At 41.2% G+C, this 20,478-nt stretch overlaps 1 protein-coding gene across 1 annotated transcript in view; it reads right to left on the bottom strand.

Moving 5' to 3' along the window:
* CERT1 (ceramide transporter 1) overlaps positions 1–20,478 on the bottom strand; it is a 592,287-nt gene that overhangs the window by 540,137 nt on the left and 31,672 nt on the right. The window contains exon 2 of the mRNA XM_069223744.1: positions 9,266–9,400. Within this exon, the coding sequence (XP_069079845.1) occupies positions 9,266–9,400 (135 nt within the window). The remainder of the gene's footprint in view (positions 1–9,265; positions 9,401–20,478) is intronic.

The following is a 20,478-nucleotide window of genomic DNA, read 5'->3' as shown; positions in this document are numbered from 1 at the left end:
CCAGAATTCAGAGATGTGCAAATAACCACTGCTCCTCAACACCTTATCTTGTGCCCATTTTGGAAATACAAAGGTTTCCTTGATACCTATTTTTCACTCTTTATATTTCAGCAAATGAGTTGCTGTATACCCGGTATAGAATGAAAACCCACTGCAGGGTGCAGCTCATTTATTGGCTCTGGGTACCTAGGGTTCTTGATGAACCTGCAAGCCCTATATATCCCCGCAACCAGAAGAGTCCAGCAGACATAACGGTATATTGCTTTAAAAAAAAAAAAAAAAAAAAAAAAGGACATCGCAGGAAAAAAAAGTTAGAGAAAAACATTGAAATTGAGCTGAAAACAGCAATTTTTCTTTATTTATTAATTTCAGCTGTTATTTTCTGTAGGAAAACCTTCATCTACACAAATGAACCTTTGCTGAATTCATAATTTTGTTTATTTTTCAAAAATATTTAGCTTTCTGGGATCCAAAAATTGGTTTCACACCCATTTCTGTCACTAACTGGAAGGAGACTGAAAACACACAAAAAAAAAAAAAATTAGTAAAGATGGGGTATGTCTCACAAAAATGCCAAAATTGTGTTGACAAATGTGTTTGACTCAAGTCTGCCTTTGCTAAGAGGTTAACATTGTCAAAAGGTAAGGAAAGTAGGTGCATAATCGGAAAGGACGTGGAAGGAAAGAGGCGATCGGGTTGTGGCTTGGCAGGAAAGCCCAAGATATCGGTGCAGAGGGGAGCGCACCTCATGCAGTGGCATTATTTCCGGTGCCAGACAGCTTTTACTCCATGTAAGAGAAGTAGTTGCCCTTCTAAAATAAAGGAACCTAACCTAGGTTTATGGGTTGTTTCGACATTATTACCACTGTGTTCAACAGCTGTCTGTGGCAGGAGTCTGGTGAAACCGCGGGATGTCCTCGCTGTTGAAACTTAACGTCTCTGTAACTGGCGTGGGACCAAGTTAGAGTCAAGCAAGAGGCATGACCGTGCTCTTTAGTCTAGAACTGAGAGAGTTGCATATATTAATTTGCCATGCCCCGTTGCTTTCCTGTAACACAGGGGGCGAGCCAAGCAAAGGTCGTGCCTTGCTCAGGCCAAACGCCTGTAGTGCCCTGCACTGGTAACTATTGTAAAGCTGAGCCTAGCATCTAGAGCACTGTCCCACAGCCAACACAATGCAGTTTTTGCAAGACCAGGAATACATTAAATCAGAACGCGAATTTTTTCTGCTGCAACCTTCCACGATGAAATTACACTTTAAAATGAAAGCAAGTGAGTGCAACTGATCCTAAGTCTGCAACCCGGGTGCGCTTCGCAGACTTCCCCCATGTTCTGTAATAATTTATCGAACACATCCATCACCACCAGATTGTGGCTGCCTGGTCCTAAACATGAACAGAATACACTTAAGAAACAGCAGATTAACAAAATAAGAGATATGAGATTGAATGTAAAAGAAACGTTTATCGAACCTGGGAATAGGCTTACATCTTCAAGGATAACTGAATAAAGCTGCGTGGACAAGCAGTCTGCAAAGACAAATATTTATATTCACTTCGAAGCAATCGTCCGCTCCAGGTTAAAACCATTTTCATAAGGCCAAATTCTGAATTCCTCAAATTGAATTCATCTCAGAATATTCCCATCGCCAGTCTTTTCTGGTATACGAGCTTAATGTTGCACGAAGAACTCAACCCTGAAGACTGGTGATGCTAAGCTGTGTCTGAAACAGGTGTGTCTTCTCTTCTGGATAGCAAAAGCCAATGGATTCGTTAACTTTCATCTGTACGGCAACTCTCCCAGCGGGAAACAAGTTCTTGGTGTGTGTGTGTGTGTGTATATATATATATATATATATATATAAAAAAAATGATAAACACACAACACTCAACAGCTCAGCCCATTAAGAATACGCTCTGTCAAAGCCAATAGGTCCACCTTTTCGATCTTTGGTTTATATGTTTGTCGTAAGAACGTGGGGTGTGTAACAGGTGCCAGTGCTGGCACAATGGAAACGTATTATGGACTGGTGCATGCGGCAAACAGTATATGAAAGCCAGGAATGCCCCCAAAAGTGGCCAAAGAACTACCAACTACTGTGGTAAAGTCGAGCATTGCAGTTAGCTGTAACATGGGTGGGGAGAGGGGGGTGGGCCTTGGATACTGAAATGATTAAGGACATCAACAGTGCACACTTATGGTTTTGCAATTTTTTCTTTTTTTTAAACGAAATGACTATATATATATATATATATATATATATATATATATATATATATATATATATATATATATATATATATATATATTTTAATAGGCATCACTCCTGTCTACATAACGCAATCTGCCTTCATGGTCCTCATCTTTGAAACCTGTTACTTTTCATAATGATACTGTGCCCAAAAGTCTGCCACGTTATAAGAGCATCAAAAGCAAAGATATGGTAATGGGGTGACCAAACAGAAGGGGAAACAAGCAGGTAGGTAAGGAAATAAAAGGAAGAAAACACATTGTGTAACAAAGGGCGGCTGATCACAGGGGCTCCTCATTGGAAGGCATTTACCCTAATTAAGTGTAATATTTGGAGTCCCAGCCCACCATCCCAATGGTTTTGGTAGACTAACAGGAGAAATCACAACAGTTTACAACCCTACTCTAGCATCCACGCCAGATTCATCCAGTCTCGTTTGCTTCAGTCCCCTCTTTATTTCATACAAAATATAATACGGTCACTTCTAGCAGTATAAATCCTAACATGCTTCTTTCACCATCCTCAACTGTGCTAGAAACCAGATGGATGAATGAATCCCCAGAGACAGCAGTTCCTGAAGTATCATTTGGAGCTTCTTACTTCAAGTTTAGGCTAGAAGACTGATGAGGTAAGAAAGATTTGGTTCCCACCAACAGGTAAGCTCCATTTCAAGACAGACGCCTCCTTCAAAATCGGGTTCTAGAACTTGGGGTTTCTGGCAGCTTTGTTCCCACCACTCTTGGAGAGGGACAGACACCTTATATTAGTATACCAACATCGGGAGGTGGATGAGGGAGGTCTTTTTCATAAATAACACGTTTATTACCATCCCCACTTCAGATCCTGAGCAACTACTTAAGAACCCAGCACCACGATGTGACAGGATTACTTCCGATTTTCGCGTGCCTGCCTGCGCCCTGGGTCCAGGACCATTAAAGACCCACACATTTAGTCTCAATTTTCCTCCTGCGCCAAGAGCTCCTTCTCTACATCGCCAGTTCGACTGGCCATCACTGCACTGTGTTGGTAAAGTCTTTCACAGAAATGGAGGTCCAACTCCACAGCTGCATATTTTCTATTTGACTTGCTAATTAGGTCTGGCGTCAGCACAGACCTTTGGATTTTGCTAATATATGTAGGGGATTCAGCCACCTCCCTTCATCTATTGGCATGTTGTTGTGCGGTTCACAGTTTGCTTCCCCTACTGTATATAGCATGGGGCAGTGGGTCAGCCTCATTAAGGCACTGATTAACTTCAATTTGAGTGACTGTATTTTGCTTTCTCACAAGGAGCACATCCACATACAAGCTAGTTTCCTTCAGTGCCAGTGTTGTTTTTACTTTATACAGGGAGTGCAGAATTATTAGGCAAGTTGTATTTTTGAGGATTAATTTTATTATTGAACAACAACCATGTTCTCAATGAACCCAAAAAACTCATTAATATCAAAGCTGAATATTTTTGGAAGTAGTTTTTAGTTTGTTTTTAGTTTTAGCTATGTTAGGGGGATATCTGTGTGTGCAGGTGACTATTACTGTGCATAATTATTAGGCAACTTAACAAAAAACAAATATATACCCATTTCAATTATTTATTATTACCAGTGAAACCAATATAACATCTCAACATTCACAAATATACATTTCTGACATTCAAAAACAAAACAAAAACAAATCAGTGACCAATATAGCCACCTTTCTTTGCAAGGACACTCAAAAGCCTGCCATCCATGGATTATGTCAGTGTTTTGATCTGTTCACCATCAACATTGCGTGCAGCAGCAACCACAGCCTCCCAGACACTGTTCAGAGAGGTGTACTGTTTTCCCTCCTTGTAAATCCCACATTTGATGATGGACCACAGGTTCTCAATGGGGTTCAGATCAGGTGAACAAGGAGGCCATGTCATTAGATTTCCTTCTTTTATACCCTTTCTTGCCAGCCACGCTGTGGAGTACTTGGAGGCGTGTGATGGAGCATTGTCCTGCATGAAAATCATGTTTTTCTTGAAGGATGCAGACTTCTTCCTGTACCACTGCTTGAAGAAGGTGTCTTCCAGGAACTGGCAGTAGGACTGGGAGTTGAGCTTGACTCCATCCTCAACCCGAAAAGGCCCCACAAGCTCATCTTTGATGATACCAGCCCAAACCAGTACTCCACCTCCACCTTGCTGGCGTCTGAGTCGGACTGGAGCTCTCTGCCCTTTACCAATCCAGCCATGGGCCCATCCATCTGGCCCATCAAGACTCACTCTCATTTCATCAGTCCATAAAACCTTAGAAAAATCAGTCTTGAGATATTTCTTGGCCCAGTCTTGACGTTTCAGCTTGTGTGTCTTGTTCAGTGGTGGTCGTCTTTCAGCCTTTCTTACCTTGGCCATGTCTCTGAGTATTGCACACCTTGTGCTTTTGGGCACTCCAGTGATGTTGCAGCTCTGAAATATGGCCAAAATGGTGGCAAGTGGCATCGTGGCAGCTGCACGCTTGACTTTTCTCAGTTCATGGGCAGTTATTTTGCGCCTTGGTTTTTCCACACGCTTCTTGCGACCCTGTTGACTATTTTGAATGAAACGCTTGATTGTTCGATGATCACGCTTCAGAAGCTTTGCAATTTTAAGAGTGCTGCATCCCTCTGCAAGATATCTCACTATTTTTGACTTTTCTGAGCCTGTCAAGTCCTTCTTTTGACCCATTTTGCCAAAGGAAAGGAAGTTGCCTAATAATTATGCACACCTGATATAGGGTGTTGATGTCATTAGACCACACCCCTTCTCATTACAGAGATGCACATCACCTAATATGCTTAATTGGTAGTAGGCTTTCGAGCCTATACAGCTTGGAGTAAGACAACATGCATAAAGAGGATGATGTGGTCAAAATACTCATTTGCCTAATAATTCTGCACTCCCTGTAATTACTTTAGTGTTGCCTTTGAGTTTAGAGCCGGGTGTGATAGCAGGAAGCTTCTGAAGCACTTCCCATCTTTATCAGATACCATCTCCTGCCAATGTGGTTGCAAATTCCCCTTGGAGTGTTTTGCTTTTCTTGCTGTTGCTATTTCACAGCATACCAGATTGTGCCCATAGGAAATTGTTCTGCATTATGTTATACTTTTTTGTTTTACTCTTTCCTTCTCTCCATCTTGCAATTCTCTGTCCCTCTTTCTTTCTCTCCCCTACAAAAACAAGAGGCTTGCAGCCAATGCCATTGACTCTGTAGGTCAGTGTTAGCCAAGACATTTTTATTTTACTAAAATTAGGTGTATAACAGTTACTTATAGGGGTTTTGCCAGATTTCATCCATTAACTTGTGGTTGTTGTCATTCACAATATTGCTTCCATCCACTCCAGCAAGCATTAAGGGCCCACTGGCTGACTGCACTGCCAGTTATGGCATGCCATCCTTTCACAATAAGTAGTTCCCTTCAGTGCTAGAGAACTATGTTAATTTAGGTTTTTATCTATTAATTATTTATTTTCGAAAAAGAAAAAGGGGGACGGGGGGGGGGGGGGACCTCTGCCTGTAGCAAACTTTTTTATTTTTTTGCTTGACGGGCCCAGCGTATTTACAAACAAGTCTTGAAAACCCAATGACAAAACACAACAATAATTGCCAGAAGGCTGACAGTCAATGTTAGACCTATTGGCTTCAACAAGAATGGTTTAAAAATAGTGTCCGTCTCCATCAAACCTCTTTGACCTATCATTAGGTCGACAACTGATGTCCCTGCTGGTTCGACCACTTCCCCCCCCCCCCCCCCGCCCCCGCATCTTCTTTCCCCATTTTAGGGTCGAGACTGCGAGTGCATGCGCTAGCACATGCGTCTCGCATGCCAGACACTTGTGTTCAGTAAAGGGGTTGGAGCCTGCCTGCTGCTCACCATTTTTTGGTTTGCATGGTACTCTTTTTTACAGCCTTGTAATTTGTCAAGGCATGTCTGGCATCATTTCCGTTCCTGTGCGGAGCAGGGACCAAGCACTAATTAATTTCAACTTAATTAGTGCCCTTCCGCTGCGCCCAAAGCGATTGAGGTACTATTTTGTTCTAACTTCCAGTGCCCTGCAAACAGAAGGCTTGTGACCGACAAAAACGTGTCCAGCAGGACTAACAAAATTGCAAAGTTTTGTTTTTTAAACCTAACTTTTTCATTTTGTTAAGTTGTCTTTTCTCAGTTTCCACTCACTTTTTTTTTTTTTTTTGCTCGTGGGTGCTGTTGTCAAAAGATGACAATTAACTTGTTCGAACTATGCGAGACCTATTGCATTGAAAATGCGTGTTTTATTTTGAAACTGGCAGAAGTCTTTTGTCCCATTTTGGGTGTTTGTCACACTGCACTGTCAGAGGCAGCAAAGAATGACGGATCAGAGGTTAAGTGATGCTTTTATTAGGATAATCTTATATAACTCAGCAGTCATACCAACCTGGCTCCAGGACTAACACCTGCATAAGCACCCCCAGGTCAGCCAGCGACCTCCTTCAACACTATAGGGCGTCTATTACTGGGCTACTGCACAACAGTGGCACAATGAACAGAAGGCAGCCCACCCCTCACACCCACGAGGAAGGGAGGGAGGGATGTGGGCACCACAGCACTCCTCCACCACCATTTTGGCACTTATTCAACAATCAGGGGAATGCTACAACACTTCTGCATCCACCACTTTCCGACTCTCCCAGAGGCCCATCAGAGGCCATCTTCCAGTTCTCCCACCTTTGCAACTGCAATCGGTTGGTAAAGGAGTCACGTGGCTACAGCAGGCCCTGCCAGCCTGAGGTAGCAGCAAGATCAGAAAGAGAAGTGCTGGCTCCATGTGCCGCTTAACTCCACAACAGATAGTTTTTTTTTTTTTTTTTTTTTTTTTTAAGGATTACTGGCTTTCAGAACAATTAGAAGGGAACAGCACGGCAATTGTATATTCAAAGTAAATATTATTAAGATCCAATCAAATCTGTAGCCTATGGACACAATTTCTAGATGTACAAAAACAAAGTTTTACCATAATCAAAAACCCTCCCAACTAGCTTTTCAATGACTTGACGTGCTTACTGAAAAAACATTTTAATAGAGAAAGACCAGTAAGAAGCATCTTGTGCACCCCCTTTAGCTGTCAAAGGAAGAGTGTTCCATATGAGAAAAGCCTCAAATTGAAACTAATGCAATTTTGTTACCAAATGAAGAAATGAAGAAAAATAAAAAAAATAAAGGAAGCTTTCTATAGACGTTTTAACAGAAAAAGATATATATATAAAAATATTGGAGCACGACATCCGCATTACAAGCTATAAACCACGTAATTATTGTCCTTCATTTACAAGACAGGGCTTTCCAACTGCCACAATATTGTTTAAAAATACTACAAAAACCCTCTGGCTCCAACTGTGTTATTTTAGGAGTCAATGGACAGCTCAACTAATGCTCCTTTGCGGACATATACAAATTTCATTTGTTAATCTGACGAAGCCTAATGGCACGTTATCAGCGACTAGTTAGAATTATTGATGGAAGAAACCTTTTATAATACAAGGCAATCTGCGAGCGACACCATTTTCAAATAGGACAGTGGGCATAAAGATTTTTACAAATTCATACTTGTGACAGTTTTAGCAAAGGCAGAATACCATGCATGCCATGTCTGTGCTGTCCATTTCATATACCTAACAAATAAAATAACATGCATTTGTAAAGCACACGTTCACCCAGAAGGGAATCCTGGCACTGAATAACAGATGTTTATTGCTACCCAAGCTAATGGCCTCAAAGATAAAAAAGTGTGGACCTGCCAGGATTACAACCTGTGAAGAGATTAAACAGATCACTGCAGTAGATGCCCTAGTCCACTGACCCACAAAACTCGGATGAACAAATCCTACCGGAAATACTTGAACAAGACACTCAAAGAATATGGATTTTTTTGTTTTTTTAAAATGGCAGAACAAACTCTGTATTTAGTACAAACAGCAATATATCTCATTCCCCTGAAGTTTCTTTTTTTTATAGAGTCAGTATATAAATACACAGAAGCATGTAGGAGTTGGTTTCGGTTTTGAGAAATAAAACAATATTTTGTTTTATTATTTTCTTTTTACATTTACAGGCATCTGAAAACAGTGGGATAAAAAAAAAAGAAAAAAAAAAAAAAAAAAAAAAAAAAAAGAAAAGGGTTGGAAAAGCCGTGGGCTATTTGTAGCCTTGGTGTCACTGGCTCCTATGGTGAAAGGTCAGTCAGAAGCCTCGTCAGAGAAGATACTGTAATATTTTGTAATCAATTTAAGGCACAAAACCTTAACAATAGTTTTGGGTGTGACCTAAGTCTTAAAAGTTAACAAAATATTAGCACTACTGCAACAAACCCCATCCAGATTTGTAAAATAGGTTCAAACTAGAAAATCATTACATTTCAATTATAGCTCATTTTTTGTGTGCATTACTAGGACACTATAAAAAAAAAAAAAAAAAAAAAAAAAAAAAAAAAAAAAAAAAAAAAAAAAAACACACACACACACACACACACACACACACACACACACACACACATTTAGCTTTGATGCTGAATCAACAAATAGCGTAGTTCCACCCAATACTTGTAGACAAGGTTTGTCAGCTAAATTCCCAGCGACGCATGAGTATTTTCACACAGAACTCATACAGTGAAGCAAAGGCGCATAGTTGTGAATGACAATCAGCATATTTCATATTTTAGGAACCTATGTCACCCTTTCAGAGATCACCATCACTGGCAAGCTTAAAAAGAGGCAACGCATTAAAGTTGTTAAAAAAAAAAAAAAAAAAAAACACAAAGTAAGCACATATTGACTAGAGTCAGTGTGCCGTTCAAAAATCTATTTAAACTGACAAGCATTTATGAGTAACGAACTAACCATTTTCAAACGGAAATTCATTACAACACAACTATGGTTGCAACAGCATGTAAAGTTGTACCAAACGCAGCAAGTAATAGACTAATAACGACATTTTTCGTTTGTAAGTAGGCAAACAACGAGCTTTAAAAATTACCGTGATGACAGCCTTGCTGAGGCAGATAGATCCACGGCAACCATACTCGGTCTCATCCTCAGATTTATAATAGCTCAAAGTGTTATTTTTTAACACAACCCATCGATCCTGCCAGCCATGAATGTAGTTGGTCCACTGCAAGAGAGACAGAGAAAAGCTTTTACAAACTGAAATAAGGTTGCTGAAGTCTTCTATGCAAAACCATTTGTTTATTTGTTTTCATTTACCACCTAACTTTACTGTTAAATAAATAGGCACAGAAACAACAGAGATGCACATATTATATATGAATGTATTTTCATCTTGTGAATATGGTCAATAGCGGAATTAGGACCTAGAAAGGATTCCTTCACCACATTCCCGCTATCAAGAAACTTTGTCAAAGACAATAGGTTAAGCGGGAGGATGGTGGGGGGTGCTCAACAGATTTGTTCTTTTTAACTTGCTCTCCTCCCACGGTCAGACAGTGGGATGAGGTAAGAGTTGGGTGAAAAAGAAGATACAATGGAAAGGTTTGAACAGAATGGACAGTAGGAGGACACTGGAGGTAGATGAAGCTGAAAGGACAGTGGAAACAGGACACAGATGCAAGGGAGGGGAACTGCAGACACATGCTCTCTACAAGAGTGCATATGCAATATAAAAAAAAAAAAAAAAAAAAAAAAAAAAAAAAAAAAATACCTGCAGGAGCCTAATGCAGCCAGTGGAAGGACACTGGCTGCAGACCAGCAGCTGTACTTGGTCCATGTTCCACAGAAGGGACAAACAGAAGCCACGGGAGGAAAATGAGGCTAAGCCCACCAGTGACAGCCCAAACAGTGGAAAGCTAATCCAAGGCAGAAGCGGAGGGCAGGACTCGCAGGATAAACTCTCCCCGCACAGACAGGGTGCTACAGCGGAGCATACCAAGAATGTGAGTGCACATAAGATGGTCCCACCACAGCCAACTAGTCCTCCACATCACAATAGCACCCCACTCCCCACAAATGGCAGAAAGTACTATGGAAACAGGGGCAATGGTGGACGACAAAGGGCTCAAGACACACAGCAGCAGCAATAATGGTGGCAATTGAAGAGACTAAAGTAGCTCTGGAATTTAAAATTGGTGCAGTAGCACAAGAGGTGAACATCCTGAGAACTGACAATCGGAAGCTGGCTGAAAGGGTGTTGGACATCGAAACTGTTCTGGTGCATGTTGAACCCACAATGGCAGACACTGGGGTCTGTGTGCGCACCCTAGAAATGAAAGTTTCAAAGTTGACAGACAAAAATCACTGCCGAGGGAAGGTTCCACGACTACAATATCCAGCTGGCGGGTGTCGTGGAAAAGGTAGAAGGCCCGAGCATGGAACTGTATTGCGAAGACTGGTTATCCTCGGTGGTGCTAGAAAGAAAAACCTCACAGTGGTTTACCATGGAGAGAGCACATAAGGTTCCTGGGAGGCTACAGGTATCCAGGTTGCTACAGAGGGCAATTGTTTCCAGATTGTTCAACTTTCGAGACAGGGATGCTATCTTGCAAAGGAAGAGGATGCAAGGACACTGGCAGATAGCGAGAAATGCCGTTAACATCTACTCAGACTGTACTAAGGCAATCCAAGGCCAGCAGGAAAACTTCCTAGGAGTGATGAAGCACTTAAGGAAACTGAGCCTCAGATATGCATTATTCTTCCTGGCCAAACTCTGCAACATTCATAAGGGGACCTTGCACTTCTTCACAATGGCAACTGAGGTGTGGGACTGTGAAAAGAGCTGCGGTCATATCTTCCGAGAACAGACAGCTGGGCTGAGCATCAAAAGGGCAGACACATAGGCGACAGGTCTTGGTGCAGAGCTGCTCACAGATGCCCCGCTGGAAATCCAAGCAGAGACAGAGAGAAACAAAGTTGTGGAGAACATTTAGAGGTCAGGTACTCTGGGGAACTCGAATGATGGAGACCGATTAGTCTGGTGACTAAGATTCGAATCGGGAAGGATCTGAAGAGGACTCTGATTTACCCGTGGTTACAGTCAATGACATCTGAGGAGATAATCAAAAGCATTGGATCCAAGACATTTTCGACCACCAGCTCCCTTGACCTATTGACAGCAGCTCCATGTTTAGTTACCTTTTTTTGGGATATGGGGAGAGGGTGTAAGCCACTTTTAGGGAGTGCTTCCATTTGTATCCCTGAAAATAATTGGGATTAAGCCAATGAAGGTAATATAATTACAGAGCTAACCCATGCCAACATTAAGTAAGGTTATTATTTATATCAAGCTCAAACTTAAATACAGCAGTCAACACTGTGACCCAAAGAGCAGAGATGGATTGCCTGTACAAGACTGCCTATCAAAGCCATACAATGTTCCAATAGTTTCACTTCTAAAGCTTACACATTATTTTTTACATCATAAAAGCAAACAGGGCCCTACACTGTGCCTACAGGGTGATGTTTTGCAAGGAATATTTTCTGTGCCTAGTCCATACTGTATGATAGCTAAAAATGAGCACTAATAAGCTGTTTAACGAGTAACAGGTATCTACAAGAAAAAAAAAAAAATGACTGTGTGAAGCTTGCTTGGGAAGGGCTTAAAGTTTGAAACTCTTTAAAAAGAAAGGTTGTAACGCTATAAGGATATAACAATACCAACAAATTATTTACCAAAAACAAACCTCTTGAAAACAATTGCTTACTCTCACATTTAAAGCTGTGCGTATCGTGTAACCATTCTATACCTTGTATCCAACGCAAACAGGGTGGGGGGGGTTGGAAATCAGCACAGACTGACACTTGTAGGAACGGTTTTATTCCTGAGAAACAAACATGGTTCAGGAATGTATCATAAACTCGGGATCCTGTGTCAAACAGCACGAAGGTAGAGCCAGGGGCTTGGCGCAGGTACAGGAATGTACTCTTTCCCAGACTGGAATAAACTAAGTGATCTCTCCTTTCTTCGCTTTGAAACAAACTCAACTCAATCCTGGTCCTTTTTTTCGATTTAAAAAAAAAAAAAACACTGCTGACAGCACCAACAATATATATATTGTATATAAGGTTGGTGCTGTCAGCAGTGTTTTTTTTTTTAATATTTAGATTTTTTTCACTTTTCTTTGGTGGATTTAATAGGGATGCTTTAAGTACTGAAGATTAAGAACGTTAAGTCCCATGCACGGCAAAGGCGCTATTATTATATATTTCTTGTACTTTTTATATCCTTTTATAAATATAAACATCTTTTTGATAACATCAGTCATCATCTGTGGTGAAATGACTTTGCGAGAACATTGTTATTAGCCATTTGGAATACATTCTATTCTTACGAGAGAAATATGAGACGTTTAGAAGTTTATATAATGCATACGACTAGATTTTGTCATTCTTTATATTTATGTAGTAGATATTTGATAATTGCCTCATTATAATCTCCCTATTTATGTATTTAATGGAGTATGTATTTTTAAATATTGGCTCCCCACATAACAAGGGATGGGCGACCGAATTTTTTTTTTTTTGACAAACAGTGAACTTCAATGTAAGTGACTGCATGTTCTCGTTTGACGAATTAAATTACGCAAACTTTTTGTAACATATAGACAGGAGAAGTTTTGTTATTAATTGGTCCTGAAGAAGCGTAATAGGATCTTGTTAGACCACTGTACGCGAAACATGTGACCATGTTTTAGGCGACCTGCAAAAATTCTCAGCTCCAACACTAGATAGAAAGTGGTTGAGCATTATTTCTGACATTTAAACTTTCCTTATGTTTTTTTTTATCTTGGTTCCAGTCTTATCTTTCGATTTATTAAATGTATTTACTCTATTAGGACTGGGAACTAATTTTATGAGTTACTCTCCTGCTAGGAATAGTGCCTGACCGTGATACTAGTGTCCTCCACTACGGCAGCCACCTATAAAGATCTCCGGCAAGGAGCCCCCTTTATGGGGAGCTCGTCAGACACTGCAGCGCCGGTCTGACAAGGAGCTACCCAATGATGAAGCATGACATCCTCTCGGATGTGTGAGGGCTCTTGTTCCTGAACATTAGTGTCCCCTAGTTTTGTCTTTGTAACAGTGTACCCTTGTTTTTGCATTTTGTATTTTTAAATAGACTGTGGGTTTCTGATGACCCGTTTAGTGGATTCTCATGCCAAGTTACATAACTATATTTATTATGAGGATGTTTGTTATAAAATCTGCTGTATAATATTTATGCTTCTGAACAGGGATTTTTTTATTTTTTTTTATTATTTTTTAGAAAAACCTACTTTTATGATCTCATTAGAACAATCTCTGCACTTTTAACACATACAGCATTTGACTCCAGCTTCCAATGATGGTTCACTGACATGCGATTGATTGAAAACCAAGATGGTCGCCAAGCATCCACACTTCACAGCGGACCACAATTAAAGTCCTCCTTCTCTTCAAATTATGCCTCTCACTGCGATAGCTGGTATCCTTAGGTGGAAGTACAGATGCACTTGAGTCTACTTGCAGCATATGTTCAAAGTGCAATAGCAGACTATTTTGTGTATAGTAAGACGCTGAGGCTACTCTCACTGCATACGTCCTAATGGGAGAGTCTATAGTATGTATGATGCAGCTCTGGACTGAGGTGCACAGTCAAAGCGTGATCAATATTGCTGTACTTGGCTTGCTGAATGCTTGGTGCGCATCTGTTCGCTAGTTTTAACGGTGCACCAGGGTGCTGGGGCACACAGACTGGGAACCCCTTATGAGGAGACTTCTATGGGCTGAAACCAAGGGGCAGTTGAAATCCCCTGGGATGGGAATGTTCTGCATGGCGTGTGAGATGATACTAGCTACCTGCAGGCAGCACCCCCACCAAGCATCAGGAACATGGCACGTGATGGTGAATGTTTCCGCATCTACAGTTTGAGCTAGCTCGGTGATGACCATAAATTGCATTGGGGAGGCAATTAGTTCAAAGACCATCGCGTAGTAAGTTAGGGTGGGGAGGGAGTGGAGAAGCTATACAGTGACACATTGGACAGAGGAAGATGACATCACCCCGGGAGAACACACGACACATGGCAGGACTAGATCATTTGGATTGACATGATGCACACTCAAGATAATTACATGGAACGTTATTGGGTTGGGGAAATCCATTAGAAGAGGGCTACTGACCAGCTCTGGGGCCCTAGGCAGCAGATGTGGTGTTTCTACAGGAGCCACATATGAAATGGTCCAACTGAACCTGCGTGGAAGTATAGAGTGGCTAGTCAATCAGGATACACTTCAGGTTCAAGAGGGTCAATGTGTATGCCCTACAGGGTCTGCAATTAGACACTACAGAGGGTGGGGCAGTTGCTGCTGAGCCTTCCCATGGCTACAATTTCCAAAGGGTTGACTTTAATATGGCCCTCCGTACACACCTAAATAGGATGCCCACTGGATAGACCAGCCGTCCACTGGTGGGGAAATTAGACAGCCTTATAAAAGATAATGGGAGACATCTGGAGGTCACTAACTATTCCAATCACTATGGACAACATGATACTCATTTGTGCATAGATTACCCATTTACATCTCTCACTACACTGAGCCGATTTACTGAAGTTGAATACAAAGCAAGAGGTATATCACACTACCAAGTGCCACACTGGCTATTGGGAGGATGGTGGGGGGGGAGGGGGAAATGAATGATAGAATGCATGGAGACTGATGAATACAAGGGAAGGAAAGAGATTAGAGAGGGCTTCAGAGCATCACTTTGTGGAAAATGCTGAAACAGCAAAGGGTGCTGAAATACTGTGAAAAGCATACAAGGCCACACAAAAGGGAATAATGATTTTAGGTGAAGTGGGTGTTGGGGTGGGGAGGCAGGGTTGACGATTAAAAGGAAGAAGGTGCAACAGTGCCTTGGCCTGGAAAGTGTTTGGGGTAACTTAGGACTATTTACTCGTCCCCTAAGAGGAGAAACAGGCATGCAGCAATCTTAAAAGGGCAGAATACCACCAGATAGCCCCTGTGGGGGTCAATACGACTTACATGGTAAAACAGAAATAAATATATGAGGCAGGGGACAAGGCAGGTAACCTCCTGACATGACTAAGTTAAAGAGACAAACATAGGAATCATATCAGCGAGACTGTGCCCCGAATGGAGAAAACACTACAGTGAGTAATGACATAGCGCCAACTCTGGCAGGCTACTTCCAGGAATTCTACTCTACCCATATAATAGTCCACACAGGACCTACAGGCTTTTGTACGAGACTGTCCATGTAGGACATAAAGGAGCGATCGAAACCTGCCACTGGGATGTAGGACTCATGCAACATGTGTAACCAGCCCTCATGCAGCTGCAATCTGGGAAGACACCAGGCCCTAATGGTCTCCCAGTGGAATTCTTTAATCAAATGGCAGGAAGAACATTGGACCAATTGTACAGAATGTATACAGGGGCGTTAGGGAAGAAAAAAAAAAAAAAAAGAAAAATGAATAAGAAGGTCTCCAAAGACTTACGCACTCCAAAGACAGTGCTTATCCCCAAAGCTAGGTAAACCTAAAGACAGATGTAACTCATTTCGACCTATATAACCCTTCTCAATGCACATACCAAAATACTGATTAAGATGATGGCAAATTGGTTGCGGGGCTAATCTCAGATCTCATACATCCATACCAGAACGGTTTCATACCCCCAGAAGTCTACCAAAGTAAATCTCCATACCCTTTATAATAATATCAAGGCGGCAGAAGGTCATTACGTGCCTCTGGTTGTGGTGTCACTAAACATCCAAAAGGTATTCGGCTATTGAGTGGCCCCTCCTTTATTTGCCATTCTGGGAAAGATGGGGTTAAGGCCTATATTTATAAACTGGATATCCCTACTATGTAAACAGCCCCAGAGCCTGGGTAAAGATCAATGGGACTCTCTTCAGGGACATTCTCATCCAGAAAGGCACTAGGCAGGACTGCTCCCTGTTACTAATGCTCTTTGCTTTAGCAACAGAAGCCCTGCTGGAATGGGTAAGGGCAGGTGTGGTGATGGGAAGAATGCATATCCCTATATGCAGATGACATACTGCTGTATGTGTCAAACCCAGAGAGATCACTAAGGAAAGTATGTGAGATTCTCCAGAATGCCCGAGAAACTGTGGTACACGAGGAACTTTAGGAGCTATCCACCCATACGGGTATTTTGGGACAGGGTGGTAGATAAACTGGAGGAAGCCAGGGGTGCAACAATTAAGACATAGCCCCCTTTGACACTAAAGAGAATTCGGAAGGAGTCAGAGGCGACATCATTAGAGGCGGTTGATCGGTTTGGGGTTCCTACTGGTAAAAAGGTAATGGCGTAGCCAGATGTGCCAGATGCTCCAACACTGCACAATGGGAATGGAAGCATGGACAGGAAAGATGGTTAATGGGGTGGGGGAGAGGGGTATAGAAGAGGCTGCCCTAAGAATTATGACAAACTGAGGGAGGGGAAAGCCTATCCAGGACTAGTGTTCAAGAGAAGCAATACACAATAAATACAAGGTGGGGTATGCACAGTGTGCCTGAAAGGCTTCACAATCTAAAAAAAGGGGGCCCAATCGCGGAAATGAGTAGGCCATACAGGAAGAGCCTCACAGTGGAGAAGAGAAATAAAAAGAGAAAAAGAGAGAAAGAGACATACACACACACACACACACACACACAGGGGGAGAGTGTGTGGTGGTGGTGGGGGGGTGGAGAGAATGGGGTGGGGATTACTGCCTATACATCGCCATGTTCACTATGTTTAGTTACTGTATAGGTTGTTTCCTTTGCTGCCAAGATAGTAAGTTTGACTACTGAATTTATGATGAATATATATATATATACATACACACACACACACACACACCACACTAAATACAATTGAAAAAAAGGAATCTGAAAAAAACGGAAATTTGCATAAGTGAAGCAAAATTATAAGACTTTATGTACACAAAAAAGTGGCAAACCGAACGAAATTCAATTAGCAACTTATATAATTTATAAACACAATGGAAATAACACATCTCTCTATAAATATATATTACATAAAAAAAATCAAACTCCGATTGAGTTACAACAAAAATAGTACAGAAACAGAAAACAAGCATTAAATGCAATAGGTATCGCATTTGTGAGATTTAGAGCTATTGGCATTGTAAATGACAATGTCTTTTTCCTATGTATTTTGGATTGGAGTGTAGTGGATGTATGAACAGAGACACAGCTGCAGCACTGTCTAGATGCCTAAGAATGGAGAATTACCACTGGGAACAGAGACACAGCTGCAGGACTTTCTAGCAGACTTAGGATAGAGGAGTTACCAACGGGACCAGAGAAGTAGCTGCAGCAGTATCTAGGGAACTCAGAATGAGGAATTACCACTGGGACCAGATAGGCAGCTAGCAGCACTGCCTATGCCGCCAGTATGAACGTGACCGCTTCATAGAAAATACTGAATACATTCACAAGATAATCGTTCAATAAACAGTATATTAACTATCTAATAATACACTTTTATAGGATTCGTTTTATTGGCTTAACCTGTGCCATTGTGGCTAGTGTTAATGCCTATTTTAAGTCAGTGGCATCTAGCACTCAAAGAATAAGTAAATCTTGGGGAGTGGCAATATAACATTCAGGCAATCGCTGGGCTGCTGAATAGCTGACTAATTACAGGTAAAGACCCTCAAAGGTTGGTTCAGGGCACCATGGTATCCACCACCTCATAGGGCAGTGGTTCTCTGGCAAAATAGGTTATACCTACTGCCTTGAAGTGTGATTTCTGTATTTTGTCAGGAGTGCCTTCATACCTAAAGACAAGACAATACATAATCACATAAGTTATAGAACAGTGGTTCCCAACCTTTTGACTTCTGTGGACCCCCACGTTCCCATTACTGAACCTGGGGACCCCTACTGAATCATTATTGGAATCTGGGAACCCTTCCCCCCCCCCCCCCAAGGGAATACTGAGAGCTGGGCACCTAATATGTTACTATTATTTAATTTTCTAAGCAGTCGTGGACCCCCTGAGAAGGCCTTACGGAGCCTGAGAGGTCCCCGGACCACAGGTTGGGAACCACTGGTACAGAACATTATTTGGCAGTGCTAATGGTACATAAGAAAACTGAAGCAACTCTGAAATGTGTCAATAAAATATGGATTATTTAATGAAAAGTATACCTTTTCTGTAATGTATTTTGTACATCTTCGGATCAAGTGCCCCCAAAAAGAACATTTTTTTTTTTGAAGAGATAAATGTTGGAATTGTAGTTTTTAAGTTTCATTCCTGCAAAGCAATGCTCAGTTCGCAATTAATACATCATTCTTACCTCTAAAAGGTGATATTGTGAGCCCAAATCCCCTTGTGCCCATGGTGTTTTCCATCAAAACCTCTCTCGAAGCAGTCCGGGGTTTTGTGTGTTGTAGTTAGTAAGGAATTGATGTGTTAATTTAATTTTCTCATTGTACAGCCCTTAGTTATCATGCATTTTTCCAAGCTTATGTCCAACTGTATGTTATAAATGAGAAAGCCAGGTGAAGTACTGAGGGTTTATTGTTTGAGAACACTGGAATGACACATGCGCTCATACAATTTTTTTTATTTAACACATCTTTCAATGTTCGTCAGATAGTTTACATATGCTCTGGTATTTATTGTGGTAAGTATTTGAAGCCCGAATGAATCTGAAATCTTAATTTCCAGAATCAGTTGCCAGCACTTTCCTTTTCTCAGTGATATCCAGTGTAGCAGTTATGAGTTGTCAATAATTGTACACTTCTGCAACTACGCTGTAGAAGTTCTCAAAGCTTTGTTTGCATTTTTCCAGAAACTGTTATAATAAAATCCAAAGCCTCTTCTCTGTTGCCACTACCACTCCTCAGAGAAGCAAGAGCCAGTGTCCTAGCTATTGGTTTTATCAGCACTCATGACTGCACCACTAACATTTACATTGATGTTAAAAGTAAAATTAACTATGCCAAAACATAAACGATGAATGTGGGAGGCACCCAAGTGGTTAGTGTCCATGCCTATTCTCGTCACTGTCCACACTGCTGGATTGTAAGAACAGCCAGAGAAATTGGCAGAATAGATTGGTCTGGTGTTGCTGGTCTGCTTTCAATTTAACAGCTGTAGGTTGTAAACTTCACTGGTAATATTACTTCACTTTGCTTTTTACTGAATTGTGAATATGCCAGCTGGTTGTCTCCTGCATTCCCGCAAATCAAATTGCTGGCACATTTTTCTAGTCTTTTCTGCTGGAGAGAGTCTTACTTATTTTACAGCCTGATAAGGATTTTTCACATGTTGAGTGATGTTTACAAAAGATATTTCCTAAATTCCAGCACTTTTTCTATCTCACCAGCTTTGTAAAATAAAATAGCTCGATAAACCTCCAACATTTTCTAGATTACATTAAAGTATTTCTCGAAACCGAAACGGTTGGAGCCATAAATAGAACATGTTCAAATGACCCAAAAAAAAAAAATATATATATATATATATATATATATATATATATATATATATATATATATATATATATATATATATATATATATATATATAAAATAAAGGGAAAGCACTGAATGAGTAAGCTCAGTTTTAAAAGGCAAACTGATTTTGCAGCAAAAATTACTTTCATGTCTTTTAAAGTCCGAGTGATTATTTGCAAGACGTTTGTTACGAGACCTTGATCATTGTACAAATTACGAATCCCTTATTGAGATTAACAGATGTAGCTCTAGTGATCTGCTTAATCCAGCTAGTGAAAGGAGTCTGGTGGGAAAGAAGGAATGGACAGAACTATTTTCTTTACTGTAGGGTAGTAATACAGTAACTTAGGGAAAGGAGTGCTGGGGTCTCTCCAGTCTATGTAGCTGTCACACAGTGATGTCAGAGCAGGAGGCGGCTTGGAGGACTCTGGGCTTACCATCTGTGCAGCAGGAGTCTTCAGGGACACGCCAGTTTCTGAGAAGCACCTTAGCCCACACGTTTTCGCAAACAACAAGACATTCAAGTCGGTCCCTGCTTGTGCCCCCAGGGGCACTGTAAAGTGCACACTATCGGAGTAGAGGAATGCATGAAAACAGTCACCCGGACTCCAGAGCACTGAGGGAGCAGCTGTGGTGCACCGTGCTAATCAAATAAGCAGCGCGCAATGGTAAAACATGAAAGTGGTGCCGCAACAGGATTTATAGGCTAGTGTTCACTTGCGTGCAAAATGGAAAGGCA

Source organism: Pleurodeles waltl, chromosome 1_1 (assembly GCF_031143425.1).
Source record: "Pleurodeles waltl isolate 20211129_DDA chromosome 1_1, aPleWal1.hap1.20221129, whole genome shotgun sequence".
Taxonomy (NCBI): Eukaryota; Metazoa; Chordata; class Amphibia; order Caudata; family Salamandridae; genus Pleurodeles; species Pleurodeles waltl.
Note: the sequence above shows the minus strand (reverse complement) of the source record. Positions and strands in the feature narration are given on the sequence as shown.